The sequence below is a fragment of the Lepisma saccharinum genome, chromosome 11 (assembly GCF_977018435.1).
Source record: "Lepisma saccharinum chromosome 11, izLepSacc3.1, whole genome shotgun sequence".
Taxonomy (NCBI): Eukaryota; Metazoa; Arthropoda; class Insecta; order Zygentoma; family Lepismatidae; genus Lepisma; species Lepisma saccharinum.
The window spans coordinates 85,595,170-85,614,181 of record NC_139239.1 but is presented as its reverse complement, the minus strand read 5'-3'; the positions used below and the strand labels follow the sequence as shown (position 1 = coordinate 85,614,181).

The 19,012-nt window shown below is 37.5% G+C and overlaps 1 protein-coding gene across 2 annotated transcripts in view; it reads right to left on the bottom strand.

The window, feature by feature from the left end:
• Positions 1-19,012, bottom strand: part of LOC145994954 (extracellular matrix organizing protein FRAS1-like) — a 408,454-nt gene that overhangs the window by 158,132 nt on the left and 231,310 nt on the right. For both annotated transcript variants that reach the window (XM_083131481.1, XM_083131482.1), the window contains 3 exons: positions 17,853-18,080; positions 11,444-11,594; positions 3,297-3,503 (listed from right to left, as the gene is read on the bottom strand). In XM_083131481.1, coding sequence (XP_082987607.1) covers positions 3,297-3,503; positions 11,444-11,594; positions 17,853-18,080 — 586 coding nt within the window. The remainder of the gene's footprint in view (positions 1-3,296; positions 3,504-11,443; positions 11,595-17,852; positions 18,081-19,012) is intronic.

Genomic DNA, 19,012 nt, shown 5'->3' with positions numbered 1-19,012 from the left:
TCGGAACCAAGATCCAGCAATGGGAAATAGTACACAACGGTCCATTGTGCCCTTTGCTGAGTGACGAACAGTACCCAAAGAATGATCAGAGTAGAAATTTTAGCAATTTTCACTATCACAGAATAATGAAAAATGGCGAGAACTTATTATTATTGTTGTTGTTGTTGTTGTTGTTGTTAAAATTTTACTAACGTATGACTGGAGATTTTGTATCGAACAACACTGTGGTTCAAATTTAGAAAACGGAAGGGGGCCTTGCATTTTAATCTCACCCAGGGCCTCATGATATGTTGCTATGCCACTGAACGTAACACTTGATTGTTGATAGAATATAAAGATATATCTGGTACGGAACACTCTCAGGAAGTGATTCACAGCATCTAAAAGATTATCTATTTCAAAATGTAGACTACCAAGAGCTGGTTTGGTAGCAAAGCACATCAAGTGATCAACTTTCGATCTTACCATCACAGTTCCCAGGTTCAAATCACAGCCTGGCCATGGCTGTTGAGAGAGTCCCTTCATTAATTTCATCCAATTACCACTCATTCACAACATTGCAATTAGCCAAAAGTGGCACTTCACTACACCTAGGGGAAAAAACTTTGGAGAAACATTTCACTTCCTGTTTCTATCTATGTTTCATATATGTACTGATGTTCAGCTGAGAGAGAGGGGGAAGGAGGGGGAAAGGGAGGGAGTGAGGAAGAGAGAGAAAATGTACTCATATATCATGTATACAAGTTCCCTGTATATGAATACAAACCATTAGATATACATTACTAATTTAAATTAAACTGTTTTTTGACTATTTAACATATTCTACCACCTAATAGTTTCTTTCTAAATAAGAATATTAACCTACATTTGATATAATTAAAATTTTCCAAATTTATTAAATACTTTAGAGTAATTTTGAAATGGAGGCTTTACACTATATGTGTATATATTCCCCTAATAAATATAAGCTGATCAAATGCACTTTAAAAAAAATGAGATTGTAAACCATGAGCAAGACAAATTTTATGTATATATGAGGGGCACTCAAATGAAAACTTAACACCCACCATAAAACACATTCCTCGCAAAAGTTGGAAACACTGTTGTTATGTATCGATACTGCCATCTGTAGGGTAAGAGAAATGCATATTGAAAACGCACAGGTCCACACAGTTGCTTTGTCATGGCTCAGGAGGTGAGCGTAGTGAAAAGTGTGTTCGTCCAGCATTGGAAATGGAGGCAAGCAAAGAAGAGCAGAGAGGCGTGGTTCGTTTCTTGGTGGCTGAGGGTGCTGGAACACGCGAAATTCATCGTCGCATGTCTGCAGTGTATGGCGAACACTGCATGTCCCTGACAAACGTGCAAGAGTGGCAGAAGAGATTCCGCGAAGGACGCACATCACTGCAAGACGATCCACACCCGGGACAGGCTCATCAAGCCATTACGCCTGATGTGATTACGAGGATTGATGGTCTGATCCGGGAAGACTGACGAATCACAGACGAAGAAATTCGTGTTCAGGTTGGCATTAGTCATGGCTCTGTGCATGCCATTATCAAAGATCACCTGCAGTTCCGAAAAATTTGCGTGCAGTGGGTTCCGCATCAACTGACGGAGGGACAAAAGATTGAGAGAATGACTGCACGTCTGAGTCATTTGCAGTGGTACCACGAGGAAGCGTATGTGTTTTTGTCACGCATCGTCACAGGTGACAAAACGTGGTGCCACCATTTTGAGCCCGAGAGTAAACGACAAAGCCAACAATGGAAACACGTCTATTCTCCCCCGCCAAAGAAATCCAAGGCTGTCCATACGAGTTCCAGTAAGGTCATGCTGAGCTTCTTCGACTGCAAGGGCCCTCTGCTTGTCGATTTCCTAGAACATGGAGCGACAATCAATGCACAGCGCTAGGCAGATACTTTGCAGAAACTGCGACGTGCCATAAAGTCAAAGCACTCTGGAATGCTGTCGGACGGAATCATCCTTTTGCATGATAACGCCCGTCCCCATACTGCCAATCTGGTGAGGGATAAGCTTCAGACATTTGGCTGGGAAATGCTTGAACATCCTCCGTACAGCCCCGATATTTCCCCTTGTGACTTTCACATTTTTGGTGACCTGAAGAAAGACATTCGTGGACGTCGGTTTCATTCGGACGGGGAAGTGCAACAGTGGGTGCAGGTGCGGTTGTGGATACGTCAGCGACCTACCACTTTATACAAGACTGTAATTGATCGTCTCGTCTCCCAGTGGGATAAATGTCTTAACACTTGTGGCAATTACTTTTGAATAAAACAAACTCCATTGTCACTTTGTAGTGGGTGTTCGGTTTTCATTTGACTGCCCCTCATACATCGAAAGTGAAGAATATTTCTACTCTCAATGATTCATTATGGGAATGGAACCTAGTTATGTTTATATTTTTAAACATATTCTACCACAATGGTAAAAAAAATAAGTTCAGAGAATATATATTTGGTTGTGTTCTTAATCATCAGCCTTTAAACTCAAAAATAAACTTTACAAGAATATTTTAATAACAACAAACGTATTACAAATAAGCCACACAAACTTGGTCTTAAAGTAAAGTAAAGTGTTCCCCTGTGATTAGCACCACGCCATGAAGGCGTATAGGGGGTATGGGGGTAACGCCCAACACTTTCTTGATCCGGTTGTGGGTGGGGGTGATGTGATCAGCACCATGCCCCTGACCACCTTTACCCCCCAGGTTTCCCCAGGTACCCATGTTATTCGACGCTGGGTGGGCACCGGGGCCGCTTCCATCGTTAGAAAAGTTCCCGGATTTGAACCGGCCGGGGATCGAACCCAGGACCTTTAGCATGGTAGTCAGACGCGTTACCGACTGAGCCACCATGGCCATCTTGGTCTTAGAACACAAAATATAAATATTACGTATGTCAAGTATTCACATGTTTTAGAGCAATCACAAGGAAAAGCACCTTCGACCAAAAGTCTCCACACACTGTCCCCTCCATCGGTTCAACTTGGGCCATAAAAAAGCCTGCTCCACTCTGCTCCTCCCTTTCAGTGAGAGTACAATGTACAGGAGACATGGGTCTGTACAGGCTCTTTTGCTTATGGCAACCTAGTGACTACTTCTTCATTGTACTAATTCCATTGCATGCTATCCAATTGTATCCAATGTAAAATTCACAATATCATAGCCAATAACTGCCAATGAATTCAATTTAATTAACTCAATAACATGATCAATTCCTTTAAATGCATTAACATTAAAATGACTGCAACAACAAATAAAGTTAGTAATTTCTCACCTTCTTTAACTATGAGAGATGGTATTTCAAAATGTTTTAAGCTCAAGGGTTCATTAGATGTATTTTTTATCAAAAGCATAATTCTATTAACAGCTTCAAGTCTTCCATCTGTGGCAAAAACTTCTAATAAGTCTTCATGCATGTCAAGAACATTGTGGTGATATCCTACAACACCGTTTTCAAGATCTTGAAACACAAATTCACTTCCTGCAATGAATTATGGAATTATATATAGTATATAAATACACTTCCTTTGAATATGATCCATTATTATGTGTCTGTGTGAGCTTGTGTGTGTGTGTGTGTGTGTGTGTGTGTGTCTCAACAAAATGTGAAAAACATATCTCAGGATTTTGACTGTCCCCTTTTTCCAAAACTCCCTTGCTCATCCTATTAATCATCACTCAGTACCTTGCATTGCCATGAAAAAATCTGTTTTTAAACAATTAGCACAAACCTTCGTGTGACTTGTATATAAATGATAATATTGCAAGTGAAGTCAGCAAGAAAATTTGTATATTTGTTCCTTTGTAAATTGAAAATAACATTAATGTAATGCAGCATCAACACTTTCACATGGTGACCCTTAGCAACTAGTCAGATCTGTCTCCAACAAAGACAAATAGCAAATGTACACATTGGGTCCCAGTGAAAAGGTGATTGCCCTAATAAAAACACAAGGTGGTATTTATGTTGTGTTTTTATTATTGCTTTTCAAAGTAGCCTCCTTTTGAATCAATAAACAGCTTAAAACAATTGGAAAATTTAAGCAGTTCTGAAAATCCTCTGCAAGAATTCACTTCTGAATCTGTGTCGCAAGGTATTGGATGTCCTCAATTAAAACATGATATTCTCTTTTCACAGCTAACTTCAGTTTTGGAATCAGCAAGAGACAATCAATCACCTTTTCACTGGGACACACTGTGTATAGATCAGCTGACAGCAAAGGTAAAACTAGGCAAATTATCTATCAGTACTCTCTTTTTGGTTTTACATTTTTTGTGTTAGGGGAATCAAAGAAGTGGTTGTATAATAAAAGTAAGTGAATTACTAACTTTGTTTGCAATACTTACTTTTAATCACTCTATTAATTTTAGTGACCCCCTGCCACCATCCATCAGAAACGAGACCTACCCAGCAGTGAAGCATCAAGTTCCCAAGTGGATGGTGGCCAAATAGAACCTTTAAAAGTAAGTCTCATGGATAATGGAAGTACTTTACTTACGTATATTTATTTATTTTCGGGAGGGGCTGGAATTGTAAAGGTGGATAGTACATAGTTGTTTTCTAGAATACACAGAATGATATTTCATATATTTAGAAATTTCTACTCTCAAAAATAACACTTTAAGGAGGGGGGTTGCATTTAGCAAGTTCTTGACTGCTTCACTGATTTTTTTCAAAATTTTGGAGGGGGATGTAGCCCCATCAGCCCACTCTCTGCATACCCCAGAGGAACTGGATATATGAAAAGCAATTGTGTGGAGGGTTCTTTGTAAATGTTTGTGTTTCAAACCATACCCTGCTGCACGATGATGATCACTAGAGCCTGGAAGTTCAGGCATTTATTTTCGTTAAAATAGGCAGGCAAAAAGGCATTTATAATGTGAAAAATAGGCACTAAAATGAAAAAAGGCAAAATAAACCAAAAAAAGGCACATTTGGAAGTCGCTTACTTTTATCTACAATCTCTGGCAAAATGTTAAAATCTACATTGGGAAGAGCATTTCAATTTTCTCCGTCTTGATTGCACATAACTACAAGGTGTTTTTTTAAGTTCTCAACATTCATTGATAGTCGTCTGTCAGAGAGAATGTTTTTCATAATAGAAAATGACCTTTATACTTCGACAGAAGTTATTGGAGCATACATAAAACAAGCTAATGTAGCTGGACTCATTTCGGTAACAGCATTTTCACCTTTTAGAATATCACAAATTGTTTTCAATTGTTTCAGGTCCTCATTTGCACTCACTACCCGTTTGCACTTTTCCGCAACAGCTGACCCCTTTTCTCCTTGCACTTCCATCATCTGCTGCATAGATTCCTCGAAGATTTTCATGGATGCTATAAGAGTCTCACCTCTTTTCTCTAGCTTTGAAATTGTCTCTGGCAATGCACCACAATGTGCAAAAATAAACGACAGTTCATTCTTCAGTTCTGAATAACACAGGAGTTTTTTCACTTGATGAATTGAAGCCGCTTCATTTTCTGGAAGAGCATTGATCACCTCACTGATTTTTTCAAGGTGGTTAGCATAATATATAGCTGCTGATATCCAGGTTCCCCATCTCGTCAAGACTGGTTGCGGAGGTAAACTAAGCTCAGGCACAACTCCCTGAAATTTTCGGGTTCGAGAGGGAGATTTCAGAAATATCTTCTTTGTATTCGAAATCAACCTGTCCACTTCTGGGTGCAACACTAACTTCTTCGGCGATTTTGTGCATTGCGTGGGCTACACATGTGATATGAAGCATGTTCGTGAAGAGAATTTTCAATGCTATGGCAACCTTCTTCATACAGGGAGCTGCATCACTGATAAAAAGTAACACGTCATCATGATGTACACCATCTGGCCAGAGCAGAAGTAGGGAATTTGAGAATAACTGAGCTATTGATGAACCATTGGCTCTCTCTAGTTGTTCTGACGTGAGAAGAAATGACAAGGTTGTTGGTTCCATTGTTCCTATGATGACGTTGGCTATGTAGCGTCCCATAGCATCAGTAGTTTCAGCTATTGAAATCCAGATCTTTTTTCCACCAACTTCAGCACGAATTCTTTGCAGAGCTTCTTCATGGCAGATGCTTAGATATGTTTTCCGCAGCGTAGATTCCGATGGCACCATTTGTTTAGTGTATTTCTCCAGGAATTTCCTCAGTGACTTGTTTTCCACTTTCCAGAAAGGTATTCCTGCTTCCATGAAAGCTTTGCACAATTCAAGATAAAACTGAGATTGCCTGTTGGATGAAGTGCCCACTGTTGAAATTAGGGATATCTCCTTCTGTCCAATCATTTTAGCAGCTGCAGATTTACGTTTTGCTGTTGACACATGCTGAGATATAAAGTATTTTTTCTCATGGTTGATTGTTTTTTCACATATCTTGCAGAGAAGAATAGTACAGTCTGTCGAAAATGTGCTTTCACCAAATTCACGCAAGTAACCATGTAACTTACCACTTAATGGCACACTAAATTTCGGCATGATGACAACTACATGATCCTTTCCCTCCAAAGTTCAGAACTAAACTAAAGATAGAGAACTTGATTTTGGAATCCATGCAAAGCCCTTGGGCATGAGTGCTGTTTCTTGTCAATAACCTCCTGACATGGACGCGATGACGTAATTGTGCAGGTGTTCTCCAACAGGTATTCATCAGTCAATCATGCACAAGGAAATGTTAACGGAAAGGCAATATCCTAAATCAGCATGAAATACTTTTTTCTCACACTTTTCTCCTTCAGCAATGTTGAAACATATCTGAGTTCAATTTTACTTTAAAAAGGCGAAAATTATTCACATAATAAACGGAAGAAGAATAAATGCCAACAACGTTTTTTTTGGGAGAAAATAATTTATCCTACACACTTTTTTAAAAGAAATTGCCAATTTCATTGAAAAAGGCAAAAAAGGCATTATAATTAAAAATAGGCAGTGGGGTCCCAAATAGGCAAAATAGGCAAAATGAAAAGATTTCTAAAACATTTGAAACAACATAGAAAACGTATATCCGGAAAAAGTTTATCAATATATGCAGTAGATAAAAAGAGGCATTTTGCCAAACATCCAGGCTCTAATGATCACATATGTCAGTATGAGTTTTGTTGTGAGATCCTGGAAGAGATGGTGACTGATGGAAAGTTTTATGGACATGATAATTGATAATTTTTAGTGATGAAGCTCTATTCCAGGGGCAGTCCGTGAATTTTACAGCAAGGGAAGCACATGCCGTAAGAAATTGAAACAAGCATTATTATTATTATTATTATTATTATTATTATTATTATTATTATTATTATTATTATTATTATTATTATTATTATTATTATTATTAACTGTCCTTTATGAATTCTTCTATCACTAGATTGTAGAATCCATCTTCATTTTCATTTCAGTTTTCAGCTTCTTCTCAATTGCTGCCCTTGGGTATTTCTGCAGTAACTGTCAATTTGGCGAAGTGCTGAAAATGACACTAGCACTAGACACCAGAATTGTTGAAAACAATTAACACACATAACTTGAAAGAAAACAGAAGATGACGAAGCGCATTTTACTCCCTTCTAGATATCAGAGGAATTAGCAACATTTATTGCTCTTCTGAGATGAGAGGAGACAGAATGTTGACCATTAACTTCATTTCAAATTACAGAAAGTGTCTTCAAAAAAACTTTTTTCGTGTTCCTATTATCAACTAGTTCTGATCTCCAGTTTCCGCTGTTGGCCTTGTTGCAAGTCTATTCTCATAGTTTCAAATGCTGCCATCAGATTTTCAGTGCGGGTGTGAGTTTGGAATGCTTTAATTGTTCACCTCATCGAAACCTGAACTGCTCCACACACTCTTTTTATTTGAAGATAGGCCCTCTCAGATGGAATAGTGGTAACACCGTCGCCTTGTAATGAAGGGGTCTCGAGTTCGATACCTGGTGGATACATGTTTTTCGGTTCCCACTTTCAACTCAAGGTCCAGTTCCGATTAGCCTATCTGTGTATAAAGTGGACTTAAAAGAAAAATGCATTTGAAAATAGAACGCAGAGTCAACAGTAGAGTTTTAATGCTCTTCTTCAACCAAACTATTGCTCCACATTGGTCTGGTTTAAAATGAACATGTTATTTTCTTCAATATACTCGGTAGAGTCTAAATCAGGCATTCGAAACTTCTCGATGTCAGGCTCTGGACGACGAGTGTTTCCAGCACTCAGCCACGCTTATTCCCGTGCCATCAGCTGGCTGCCACAAGTTGCGGAATGAGTTCTGCAGATTCATTCCCTTCGAGTCCATTGAAGCGCAGTGATTTGGCCAATTGTTAAGTGTGATTTTTAAACATACGTTTCTCGTACAGATTCCAGGAATAGTGCACATGAAATTTACTGGGACAACTCACAACACAAAATTTGCTGTAACTGAAGAGAAAATATTACAATATAAATATTTTTTAGTCACATTTAACTTGCAAGAAACTGTCAGGCTGGAATGAGTCACGGTCATATGTTCCCTATGCCGAAGATCTTCGAAGAATGCTGAGGCACATATGGATGGCTGAAATGGCTGAAGGCTCCTTTCCCCTGAAGTGTCATGAAATATGCTGAGGGCGAGTGACATATGGATGAGGAGAAACCTCTCGTGGCCTTTACAACAACCCTTTAAGAAGATATGTGAAAGAAAATATCCTTGATTTATCCTTGTTTATTTTATTTCCATATTTTATGTAATTTATAATATATTATATCAGTATCTTATATATATTGTACATGGTGGTAAAAATCTGAAATACTGAGTGTAAAGATAAATAAGAAATGTAGAACACTGTAATTGGACATTCGCCTGTTGTGTTTAGTAATAAATAAATAAATAAATAAATAAATAAATGGTTTGACGTTTAAATGAAACTGTAAAAAATAAATTGACAATAAAAACACAGTTAATAAATTAGCATGTGTTCTACTTTATAAGGCAATGACTCATTCCCTTCATTCCACGGAATAACTGCCCATGCTCTATTCCATACCCGCAGCCAAGTAAACTGCCACAATGTACACATATGGGAAAGTAAAAAACTGACGTGCTTTTGTGGTATATGTGCAGATTCATTAAAAGTGAATGTGTTCTTTTCCAGTAAATGTGTTCTTTGTCAGTAAATGTGTTCTTTTCCAGTAAATGTGTTCTTTTCCAGTAAATGTGTTCTTTTAAAGTAAGTGTGTTCTTTTTCAGTAAAATTTGTGTTCTTTTCCATCCCCCATGAACATATGTATGGACCATTCTGTAACAGTAACAGGATAGCTGGCATGTCCTGCTGGAAATTTCTGCTGTTTTCAGTAGACAAATTCTGCTGTTTTCAAATGTCTTCTACTGTGTACTGTGATATGTACTGAAATCCTATTGTAGATCTACTGTACAGCTACTGTACTCTACAGTAGGACTACTGTACTGTGCAGTAAGACTACTGTACTGAAAAAACAATGTGAATAATAATGCATAATACTTGCTACAATATATTATAAAATCATTTATTGACTCCAAGAATAGACAAATTAATTCTTGACACCATATTTTCAATGATTTTGAAGTGAATTAGAAAAACAGTACATGAAATGAATTTCTACTGTTTTTCTAATGAATACTACTGAAATCAGATATATCTTAATGAATAAGTTATATAATTCTTTCTTAAGAAATATCTCAACTTTAAGCAGATAGTAGTTTGAATTCATGATCATATCAGTTGATTCTTTTTTCAGCATGGAATTTCCATGGTTATTATTATTCTGTGTAATGAAGCCATCTTTTGATCAACGTAGTCCACAGTGTTTGCTTGTATTGGTTTACAAGCACTGAGGGTCAGTTCTTCGTTTAAACTATTTATTTTGCTGTTTTCGTGTGAATATAGGAAGAACAATATGTCAATTTAAGTATAAAAGAGTATGTATTTCAATTTTCTACAAGTGTGTTAACCACAATGAAGCTACACACTTAAAAACGTGTTCACTTTATTCGGTTTCTTTGTTGTGTGAATGCATTCCTAAGTAGCAAGTTCAACATGCTTTACCATACATTTATTTTAGTTGTTTATACAATTTTTACATTGTTATCTTTAGTTGTATAGATAAGACAATTTTCATTACTGACAATAGTACTGTTTTCAGACAGGAATATACTGAACGCAATAAAAGATGTTAGTTGTACAATTATATTACTGAAAACATTAAGAGTACAGTTCAACTACTGAAAACAGTAGAAAACATTAGCAGTACAGTTCATCTACTGAAAACAGTAGAAAACATTAGCAGTACAGTTGTTACTGTAGACACAGTTGGGCTACTAAAAACGGTAGAAGACAGTAGCATTACAGTTCATCTACTCAAAACAGTAAATGTTTCAAAACACCCATCAATCTACTGAAAACAGTAGACAGAATTTTCAGTAGGGATATGCTACAATTGTAGCTTATACCTCAAATGCATTATGACCTGCATTTTGTTTATCAGCAGGATGGCAGTCTACCATTAAGTGAAAAGAGAGAATTGGATAGGACATGTGGCTGAACATGACCAACACTTCAAGCTGTGGTCTGCAACTTCTTGTGGGGTTATGTAAAAGACAAAGTATTCATAGCACCACTGCCGCGTGATACCAATGAGTGCATAACCATACCAGTACAGACCCATGTAGGAAAGGGTGTGACACATGTACGGTAGTGTCGCATGAACTGGAATAGCATGTTGACATCTGATTTGTCACCTGAGGTGCACATATTGAACATTTGTAGGCATGAAAATAAACTGTTTGAGTTCCTGTTTCAACTGTTGCTGGTTTCATTGTAATAAGTGTAATAATCTTCTTGTAATAAATTATCTTAACTCTAAAGAACATTATGAAATGCCCTATATTTAAAAAAAATAATGATGTGTGATGCAATTTGCAATTACAGAATATACATATATTATGCTTCAAATTATCCTCCACTATCACTTTCTCTTTGTTACTTGTATAGGTTACAGGTTTTCATTCAACTAATTTGCATTTCAATATGCCATTATGTTCATTATGTCAATGATCCTAAGATCATTTTTTTTTCAAGAAATGTGTTTTTTTTGTATTTGATTTACATTACCAGATGCCATCATCATATTACATTTAAAAATGTCATGAAAATATACCAATTTATCTCTGTATTTCTTTATAAATACAACTGTCATTATCCAGAAGTGTATGTAAAAATAAAAACTAATAAACACAAAAATAATCACACAAGTCATTGCATGGCAATTACAGGCACGAGTGATCCCAAGTTAAAATTATGTTTTTTATGAGTGAATAGCTTTAATTGTTACACATTAGATGTACTTCAACTGAAAAGTGAAGACAGGAAATTAATGTGAATAATAAATATTAACATAAGAGTGATATAAAAATAATACATAAAATATGTACCTCCATTTAGATTCAAAACTGATCCATTGTAAAAGTAAATATGAAGTGAACCATACATTGGTATTTCAGTAATGACGTATCTGAGTTCAAAATCATCTGAACTCAATCCAGTCACTTCAAAGTACTTTCTGCTGATGTTCACTGCAGAACCCTGAGGAGAGTAGTAGAGTACGTTTAGCCAAATAAATTATGTGTTATTGAAATATTCATGCAACTGTATAAAAATCATAACTGAAATGAGGTGCAATAATAAGTATGAAGACTTTATGTGTGCAAAATCATGTGCACATGTTGTCCCTGTATAATTCCCAATTACATGCATCTGTTTCATACTAGAGCATGCTGCAGGTCAGGAATTGATCAAAAGTCACCAAGAGGAGGGTTGCTGCTCCAAGTTATTCCATATTTTTCTTTAAACACTGAAAGGAGTGATATGTGTGTGTTGTTTTATTTTTGTTCTACAATCTTCAATAAAAGGTGAGGAATATTATTATTATCCTTCAGAGGATGAGGTGTTTTTACATAGTAAATTCTCTTGGGACAGTAGGTTTTTATGTATACATTGCCCAACAAAGTGGTCATGTAAAAAAGATTGTAGCAGGAGAATTATTTAGAGCTGCATAATTTGTATTTATCTCCAGATATTATTAGAATAATTAAATCATGAAGACTTAGGAGGGAAAGCCATGTGGCACAAATGGGCAATGAAAGAAGAGTTTACATGATTCTTGTTGGGAAACCTGATGGTAAGAGACCAGTAGGAAGGCCAAGATGAAGATGGAGAGAACGTTGAGATGGACCTAAAAGAAATCAGTAAGGATGGAAAAGACTGGATTGATCTTGCCCAGGATAGGGACAGATGGAAGGCTTGTGTTGCTGCAGCCATAAACCTTTGGGTTTAAGAAGGCTAGAGAGTTAGTTTGTTAGTAGGAAAATAATTTGCTATGTACAGTATAAGCAGGGACACATAAAAAGTAATAATAATAATAATGTTAGATTAGTGGTATATAACTGAAAAAATCTTTAGTTTATTTAACTGCATTAGGAATGATTTTTTTATTTTTTTTATTTCACGTATTGCTTTGATTTACTTTACTTTGTGCTACTTTTGGCTAATTGCAAAGATGAGGATGAATGATGAAATGATGATCTAGATAGATGAAGGGACAAACACAAACACATAGGGACAGCACACAACACAAGTCCATAGAGGATTATGGGGGCCATGGGTCCTGATACAAGAATCTTGATATTCTGCAAAATGCAGTCTATGGTGTACTATGTGTAAGTGAACTTGACATTTGTGTATCTCATGCAAGGGTCACCCCTCACACCCCAGAAATTGAAAGAACATAATAAAAAGTCTGTGAACTGATAAGTAATGTTAATAATGTTTATAAATAGTTTTGATGTATTTAATTGTGCAAAGTAATTTGTTCTGAAACAATCTAGTGTAAATATTAAAAAAGTATACCGGGTGGTCCATTTATAATGATAGTATGGAATATCGCATGCAGAATGCATCCAATCGAAAAATTGCACAGAAAAAAAGTTTGATACTATTGAGGGGGTAAGTCAATGCCGCAAAAATTTCGTCGCCGCCACCCATCCCATAGGGGGGTGGGGAGTAAATGTGGTATTTCAAATGGAACACCCCCATTTGTTTTACAGATTTGGATTCCGTGTTGAAAAATAAGTATTTTTTGTTCGAAAAATTATGTAAAAAAATTGCAACTTTCGAACATTTATAAATAGTTGGCAGTTTCAGTTTCATTTTGTTCCCTGTATGTAATAACAGTTTTGGTTTCCGTTGAGAACATTGCAAAATCGAATTTTATTCAAAAAATTTGTGCAAAGAATTCGGCAAATGAATTCTTTGCAATCCCTTAAGGTTAATTCTCCGTAACATACACTCTTTTATTTCCTTTTATATCTTTTGTGTAAGAAATGCACTGATTCTTCATCTCTTAGAACATCGTATAACTTTTATCTTTGATCGTAACATGTTTAATTCTGTGAATCGAGTGTATTCATCATGGTGTTTTACAGCAAAGTTTCTAAATTATAAATTGCATAAAACTTATACTGTTTTTGAAGTAACACTATATATATAGTTATATTTATTTGCTATGTACTTTACACAGTAACAACGAAGTAAGAAAATAAATGGATCACTATTTATGTGCTGGATAGAAATGGATTTTGTTATGCACGTGTAAGAATTCTGAAGCGTATCAGTTGCCATATCGAAATACGTCTTTATCAACTTTTGAACTGGACAAGTGAAAATACGACGAAACCACAAGATCATTCTATTACTGGATTTATCGTGAATATTGAAACCTGTGCTTGTGTTTGTAAAGGTGCGCACAAATGGATTTGACAAGGTACGTAAATGTGTGATATATTGCGATAAATAGTGTGTACTTTTTGGTAACAAGTGAAAGAAGGTTACTCTCGCAAAAGTGTGTGTGTTTCCACATTCTATTATTTTGTGCTGTGTTACGTGAACCTGAGTATGTTGATAGTAATATGTGAATTTGGTGATATATTGAAAATTCACGCAATCCTGACTTACAATTAAGCACACGCATAAATCATGAAAATTCCAAAGATCAATTCAAATTATTAATCCACATACAAAAAGAAGAACACGATCCATTAGTGCATATACGTAATCATTAACTTATGCTATCGATATAAAAAAAACATATGAATTAACCTTACGTCAGTCTTCACGATAACAATTCCTTTCCAAAAGTAATTGATTTTTTGGGTTGATCAAAATCAATGGTACCTATCTTGAGCATCTACGATGTTTTTAAAAAAAGTACAAATGGCAGATATATGAGGGGCAGTCAAATGAAAACCGAACACCCACCATAAAACACATTCCTCGCAAAAGTTGGAAACACTGTTGTTACGTATCGATACTACCATCTGTAGGGTAAGAGAAATGCATATTGAAAATGCACAGGTCCACACAGTTGCTTTGTCATTGCTCAGGAGGTGAGCGTAGTGAAAAGTGTGTTCGTCCAGCATTGGAAATGGAGGCAAGCAAAGAAGAACAGAGAGGTGTGGTTCGTTTCTTGGTGGCTGAGGGTGCTGGAACACGTGAAATTCATCGTCGCATGCCTGCAGTGTATAGCGAACACTGCATGTCCCTGACAAGTGTGAACGAGTGGCAGAAGAGATTCCGCGAAGGACGCACATCACTGCAAGACGATCCACACCCGGGACAGGCTCATCAAGCCATTACGCCTGATGTGATTACGAGGATTGATGGTCTGATCCGGGAAGACTGACGAATCACAGAGGAAGAAATTCGTGTTCAGGTTGGCATAATCATGGCTCTGTGCATGCCATTATCAAAGATCACCTGCAGTTCCGAAAAATTTGCGTGCAGTGGGTTCTGCATCAACTGATGGAGGGACAAAAGATTGAGAGAATGACTGCATGTCTGAGTCATTTGCAGCGGTACCACGAGGAAGCGTATGTGTTTCTGTCATGTATCGTCACAGGTGACAAAACGTGGTGCCACCATTTTGAGCCCGAGAGTAAAAGGCAAAGCCAACAATGGAAACACGTCCATTCTCCCCCGCCAAAGAAATCCAAGGCTGTCCATACGAGTTCCAGTAAGGTCATGCTGAGCTTCTTCGACTGCAAGGGCCCTCTGCTTGTCGATTTCCTAGAACATGGAGCGACAATCAATGCACAGCGCTAGGCAGATACTTTGCAGAAACTGCGACTTGCCATAAAGTCAAAGCACTCTGGAATGCTGTCGGACGGAATCATCCTTCTGCATGATAAAGCCCATCCCCATACTGCCAATCTGGTGAGGGATAAGCTTCAGACATTTGGCTGGGAAACGCTTGAACATCCTCCGTACAGCCCAATATTTCCCCTTGTGACTTCCACATTTTTGGTGACCTGAAGAAAGACATTCGTGGACGTCGGTTTCATTCGGATGAGGAAGTGCAACAGTGGGTGAGGTTGTGGATCCGTCAGCGAACTACCTCTTTCTACAAGACTGTAATTGATTGTTTTGTCTCCCAGTGGGATAAATGTCTTAACACTTGTGGCAATTACTTTTGAATAAAACAAACTCCATTGTCACTTTGTAGCGGGTGTTCGGTTTTCATTTGACTGCCTCTCATATATATAGTTTGCATATAAGTTGTTTTACTATTATGTGCATGTGTTTTAATAAAATTTTAATTTAATAGTATTCTTCTTAATCGAATTATTACATGAACGTTCATTGATTGCCATGTTGAATTAATAATTTTGCACTGATTGTTGATTATGATTCAACGTTATATGTATTTAGCATTGTTAATTTTTGATACAAAATGCATGTAGAACTAGAGCCTTGTTAATAACTGAGAATTTAAGTGACAATGAAAATGCACATGTATAACAAGCATTGATTATTAGCATGTTCTTTATAAACGAATAAATCGCTTGGTTCACTATAAATTCTTTGCTTTCAGTACTAATAGAACACATAGTTATTATGAGGGTGTATAATGGTGGATTTACTGGGGATTGTGGAAATGAGTTCTTAATTTCACTTGGTTGCTAAAGGGAAATATTAACGCTATTTTCTTTAAGCAAAATTCCTTTTTGTAAGTACAAATAAATGTAACTGTTGATTCCTCACCGTAATTAATCATCACGGTATTTATCCTCTGTATGCATGATAGCCCATAACATGCATTTATTATTATTATTTCTGAGTATGCCGAGAAACGACGTTACCCAACCTACCCCACCTCAAGTCAGTACATACAAACACAAAAATTGTAAACTCAATGATCCATTCTCTGTATTCAGTTATGTATGAGGGTGGATCAAATGAAAACGGAACAGTAGATGTATTGGTATATATTTATGTATGTGTGGCGACAACCTTGTATATAGGTAGAGCTTGAAATTAGGAAGGAAACCCCTACTGCATACTGGACTTGCCCTAGATAGTCGCGCGTGATGTGCATAGGCAGTCAGGCAGCAGCAGTATCATCCGAAAAGGCTAGCAGTCAGGTAGTCAGTCAGTCAGTGCTTCACCTGTTTGCCAGCAAAGAAGAGCAACGTGGTGTTAATAGTTTTTTAGTGGCAGAAGGAGTTGGAAACCACGAAGTGCAGTGGCGAATGAAGATGGTCTATGGAGAATATGATCTGATGGAGCAGGACTGGCACAAGCATTTCTGCAGGGACGGGAATCTGTGAAGGATGATGAGTGACCTGGTCAAGCTCATGTCATCATTACAGACACTCTGGTGGAACAAGTCGACCGGATAATCCACACAAACAGATGAGTCAGCATCAGGAACAGCTGCATGGATGTGGGAATGAGTTTCGGTTCCGTATGTACTGTCATTACAGACAGACTGCAGTACAGGAAAGCGAGTGCACAGTGAGTGCCACATCATCTCGAAGATGATCAGAAGAGCCTCCATATGGGATTGTCTATTCAGCATCTTCCGAGATATCGTGCCGAGGACAATTACTTGGAATGGGTTGTGACAGGTGATGAATCTTGGTGCCACCACTTCCAACCCGAAAGCAAACAACAAAGCCAACAGTGGAGACATTCAAGCTCTCCACTGCCGAAGAAGTCCAAGATGGTGCAGAGTAGTGGCAAAGTGATGCTGACATGTTTTTTTGATCATGAAGGACCCCATCTCCTTGAGTTCCTGGACCATGGTCAAGTGATCGATCAACTCTGCTTGTTACTGCAGTACCCTACACCATTTGCATGCAGCAATCAAGGCCAAACAGCCCAGCCTGTAGTCCTCTGTAGTGGTTTTACTGCATGTCAATGTGAGGCCCCATACATCAGCTGTTTCAAAGAACACGTTGGTGATATTTGGGTGCACAGTGTTGGAACACCCACCATATAGGCCTGATCTATCACCATGCAAATTCCATATCTTTGGTCCATTGAAAAAGGCATTGAAGGGTCAGTGCTGCCACTCGGACAACGAAGTCATGGACAATGTTCACAACTGGTTCCGATCTCAGCCAAAGGAGTTCTACGAACAGGGTATTCACCGTTTGGTGAAACAGTGGGACAAGTGGTTGTGTAACTTTGGAGATTACATTTGAAATAAACCTTGTTGATTTTATTCTGTGGCCCCTGTTCCGTTTTCATTTGATCCACCCTAATATATGCTCCTATTTTATTTTGGGTCATTTGATCCCAAAGCTGTCATAGCTGTAATCAACACATTCTTTGTTATGGATAAAAGTGAACAATATTATTGCCCAGTGGATGGAGTCATACATTCTAAGAATGTGGTTTTAAAATTTCAGATTCTTGTAATGAATTTTGTTTGGTTTGCAGAGTGAAAACACAAAGGATACAAAATATGATTTAGGAAAGATTGAAAGAGATATTTGCACTTACCTGGTTTACAATAATTTCAGGATAAGGTATTTTAAATTCTGGTTCCAATTGGCCCAGTGGTAGAACTCGAATGTGAAAAATCTTTTCCTTGTCCAACTCATAATTGTCAGTCTTCCTCTTAATAGTAAATGAAAAATTGAAATTATGTTCATTATTCATTGCATCTGGATTTGGAGGAAGATATATAAGATTCATGTTGTTTACGTCTGCTTGTGTGAAACTATGAACCTATTAATGGAGAAAAATACAATGGAATGATAATTCCCAAGTTTACACTAAATAAAGCTGTGCACAGCAATAACAAATTTGTGCATGCAGAACAGTTAAAAATGATCTGTCATCAGTTTACCCAAGCACATAAACACACACAATCATGAATAAAACATTTTTTTTCTAAATTGCCAAAACAACACCCAGTCTTCCCTCACTCACACATACAAGGCATGTTTTTAAAGTAAGTTCCATTTTGCAATTAGGCCGCTGTAGCACTGCACTCGCTGTTTCACACATGCACACTGAGGACCTGCATATATGGGCTTGCCACAGTTGGCAGTATGCAACCGTTCGCCTGAGTAGACAGTTGTTCAGGTGTGGTTACAATGCCTCAGACGATTGAAAGTCTCGCGGAGTGTGAACTACATGCTGTCATTCGTTTTCTAAGTGCAAGAGACGTGAAAGTGGCCGAACACTAGGAGCGATAGCTTGGTAAGAAGATGGGTTGGGCATTTAAAGATGGCTGTACAAACGTGCACGACGAGGGATGAAGTGGGCAACCATCCATCATTAACGATGACTTGGTGGAGCAAGTTGATGAAAAAGTGCGTGAAAACAGACGCTTTACAATTTCATCTTTATCTATCACTTGTTCCAGTGATTATCACTTGTTCCTGCACTTAAAGAACCACCAACGCAAACGACGACATGAAAACGGCTGTGCAGCTATGAAGATGGCATTCAGAAGCTGGTCATACGATACGATAAGTGTCTTAATGTAGGTGGCAATTATGTTAAAAAGTAGGCTTTCATGTAAAAATAAAATTATTACAACATGTGCCCTTGTGTTTATCTAATATCAAAATGGAACTTACTTTAAAAATATGCCTCGTAAAAGAAAGCTTTTCTATATGCATGTTCCAAGCAATTTCAGGCATAAGTACAAA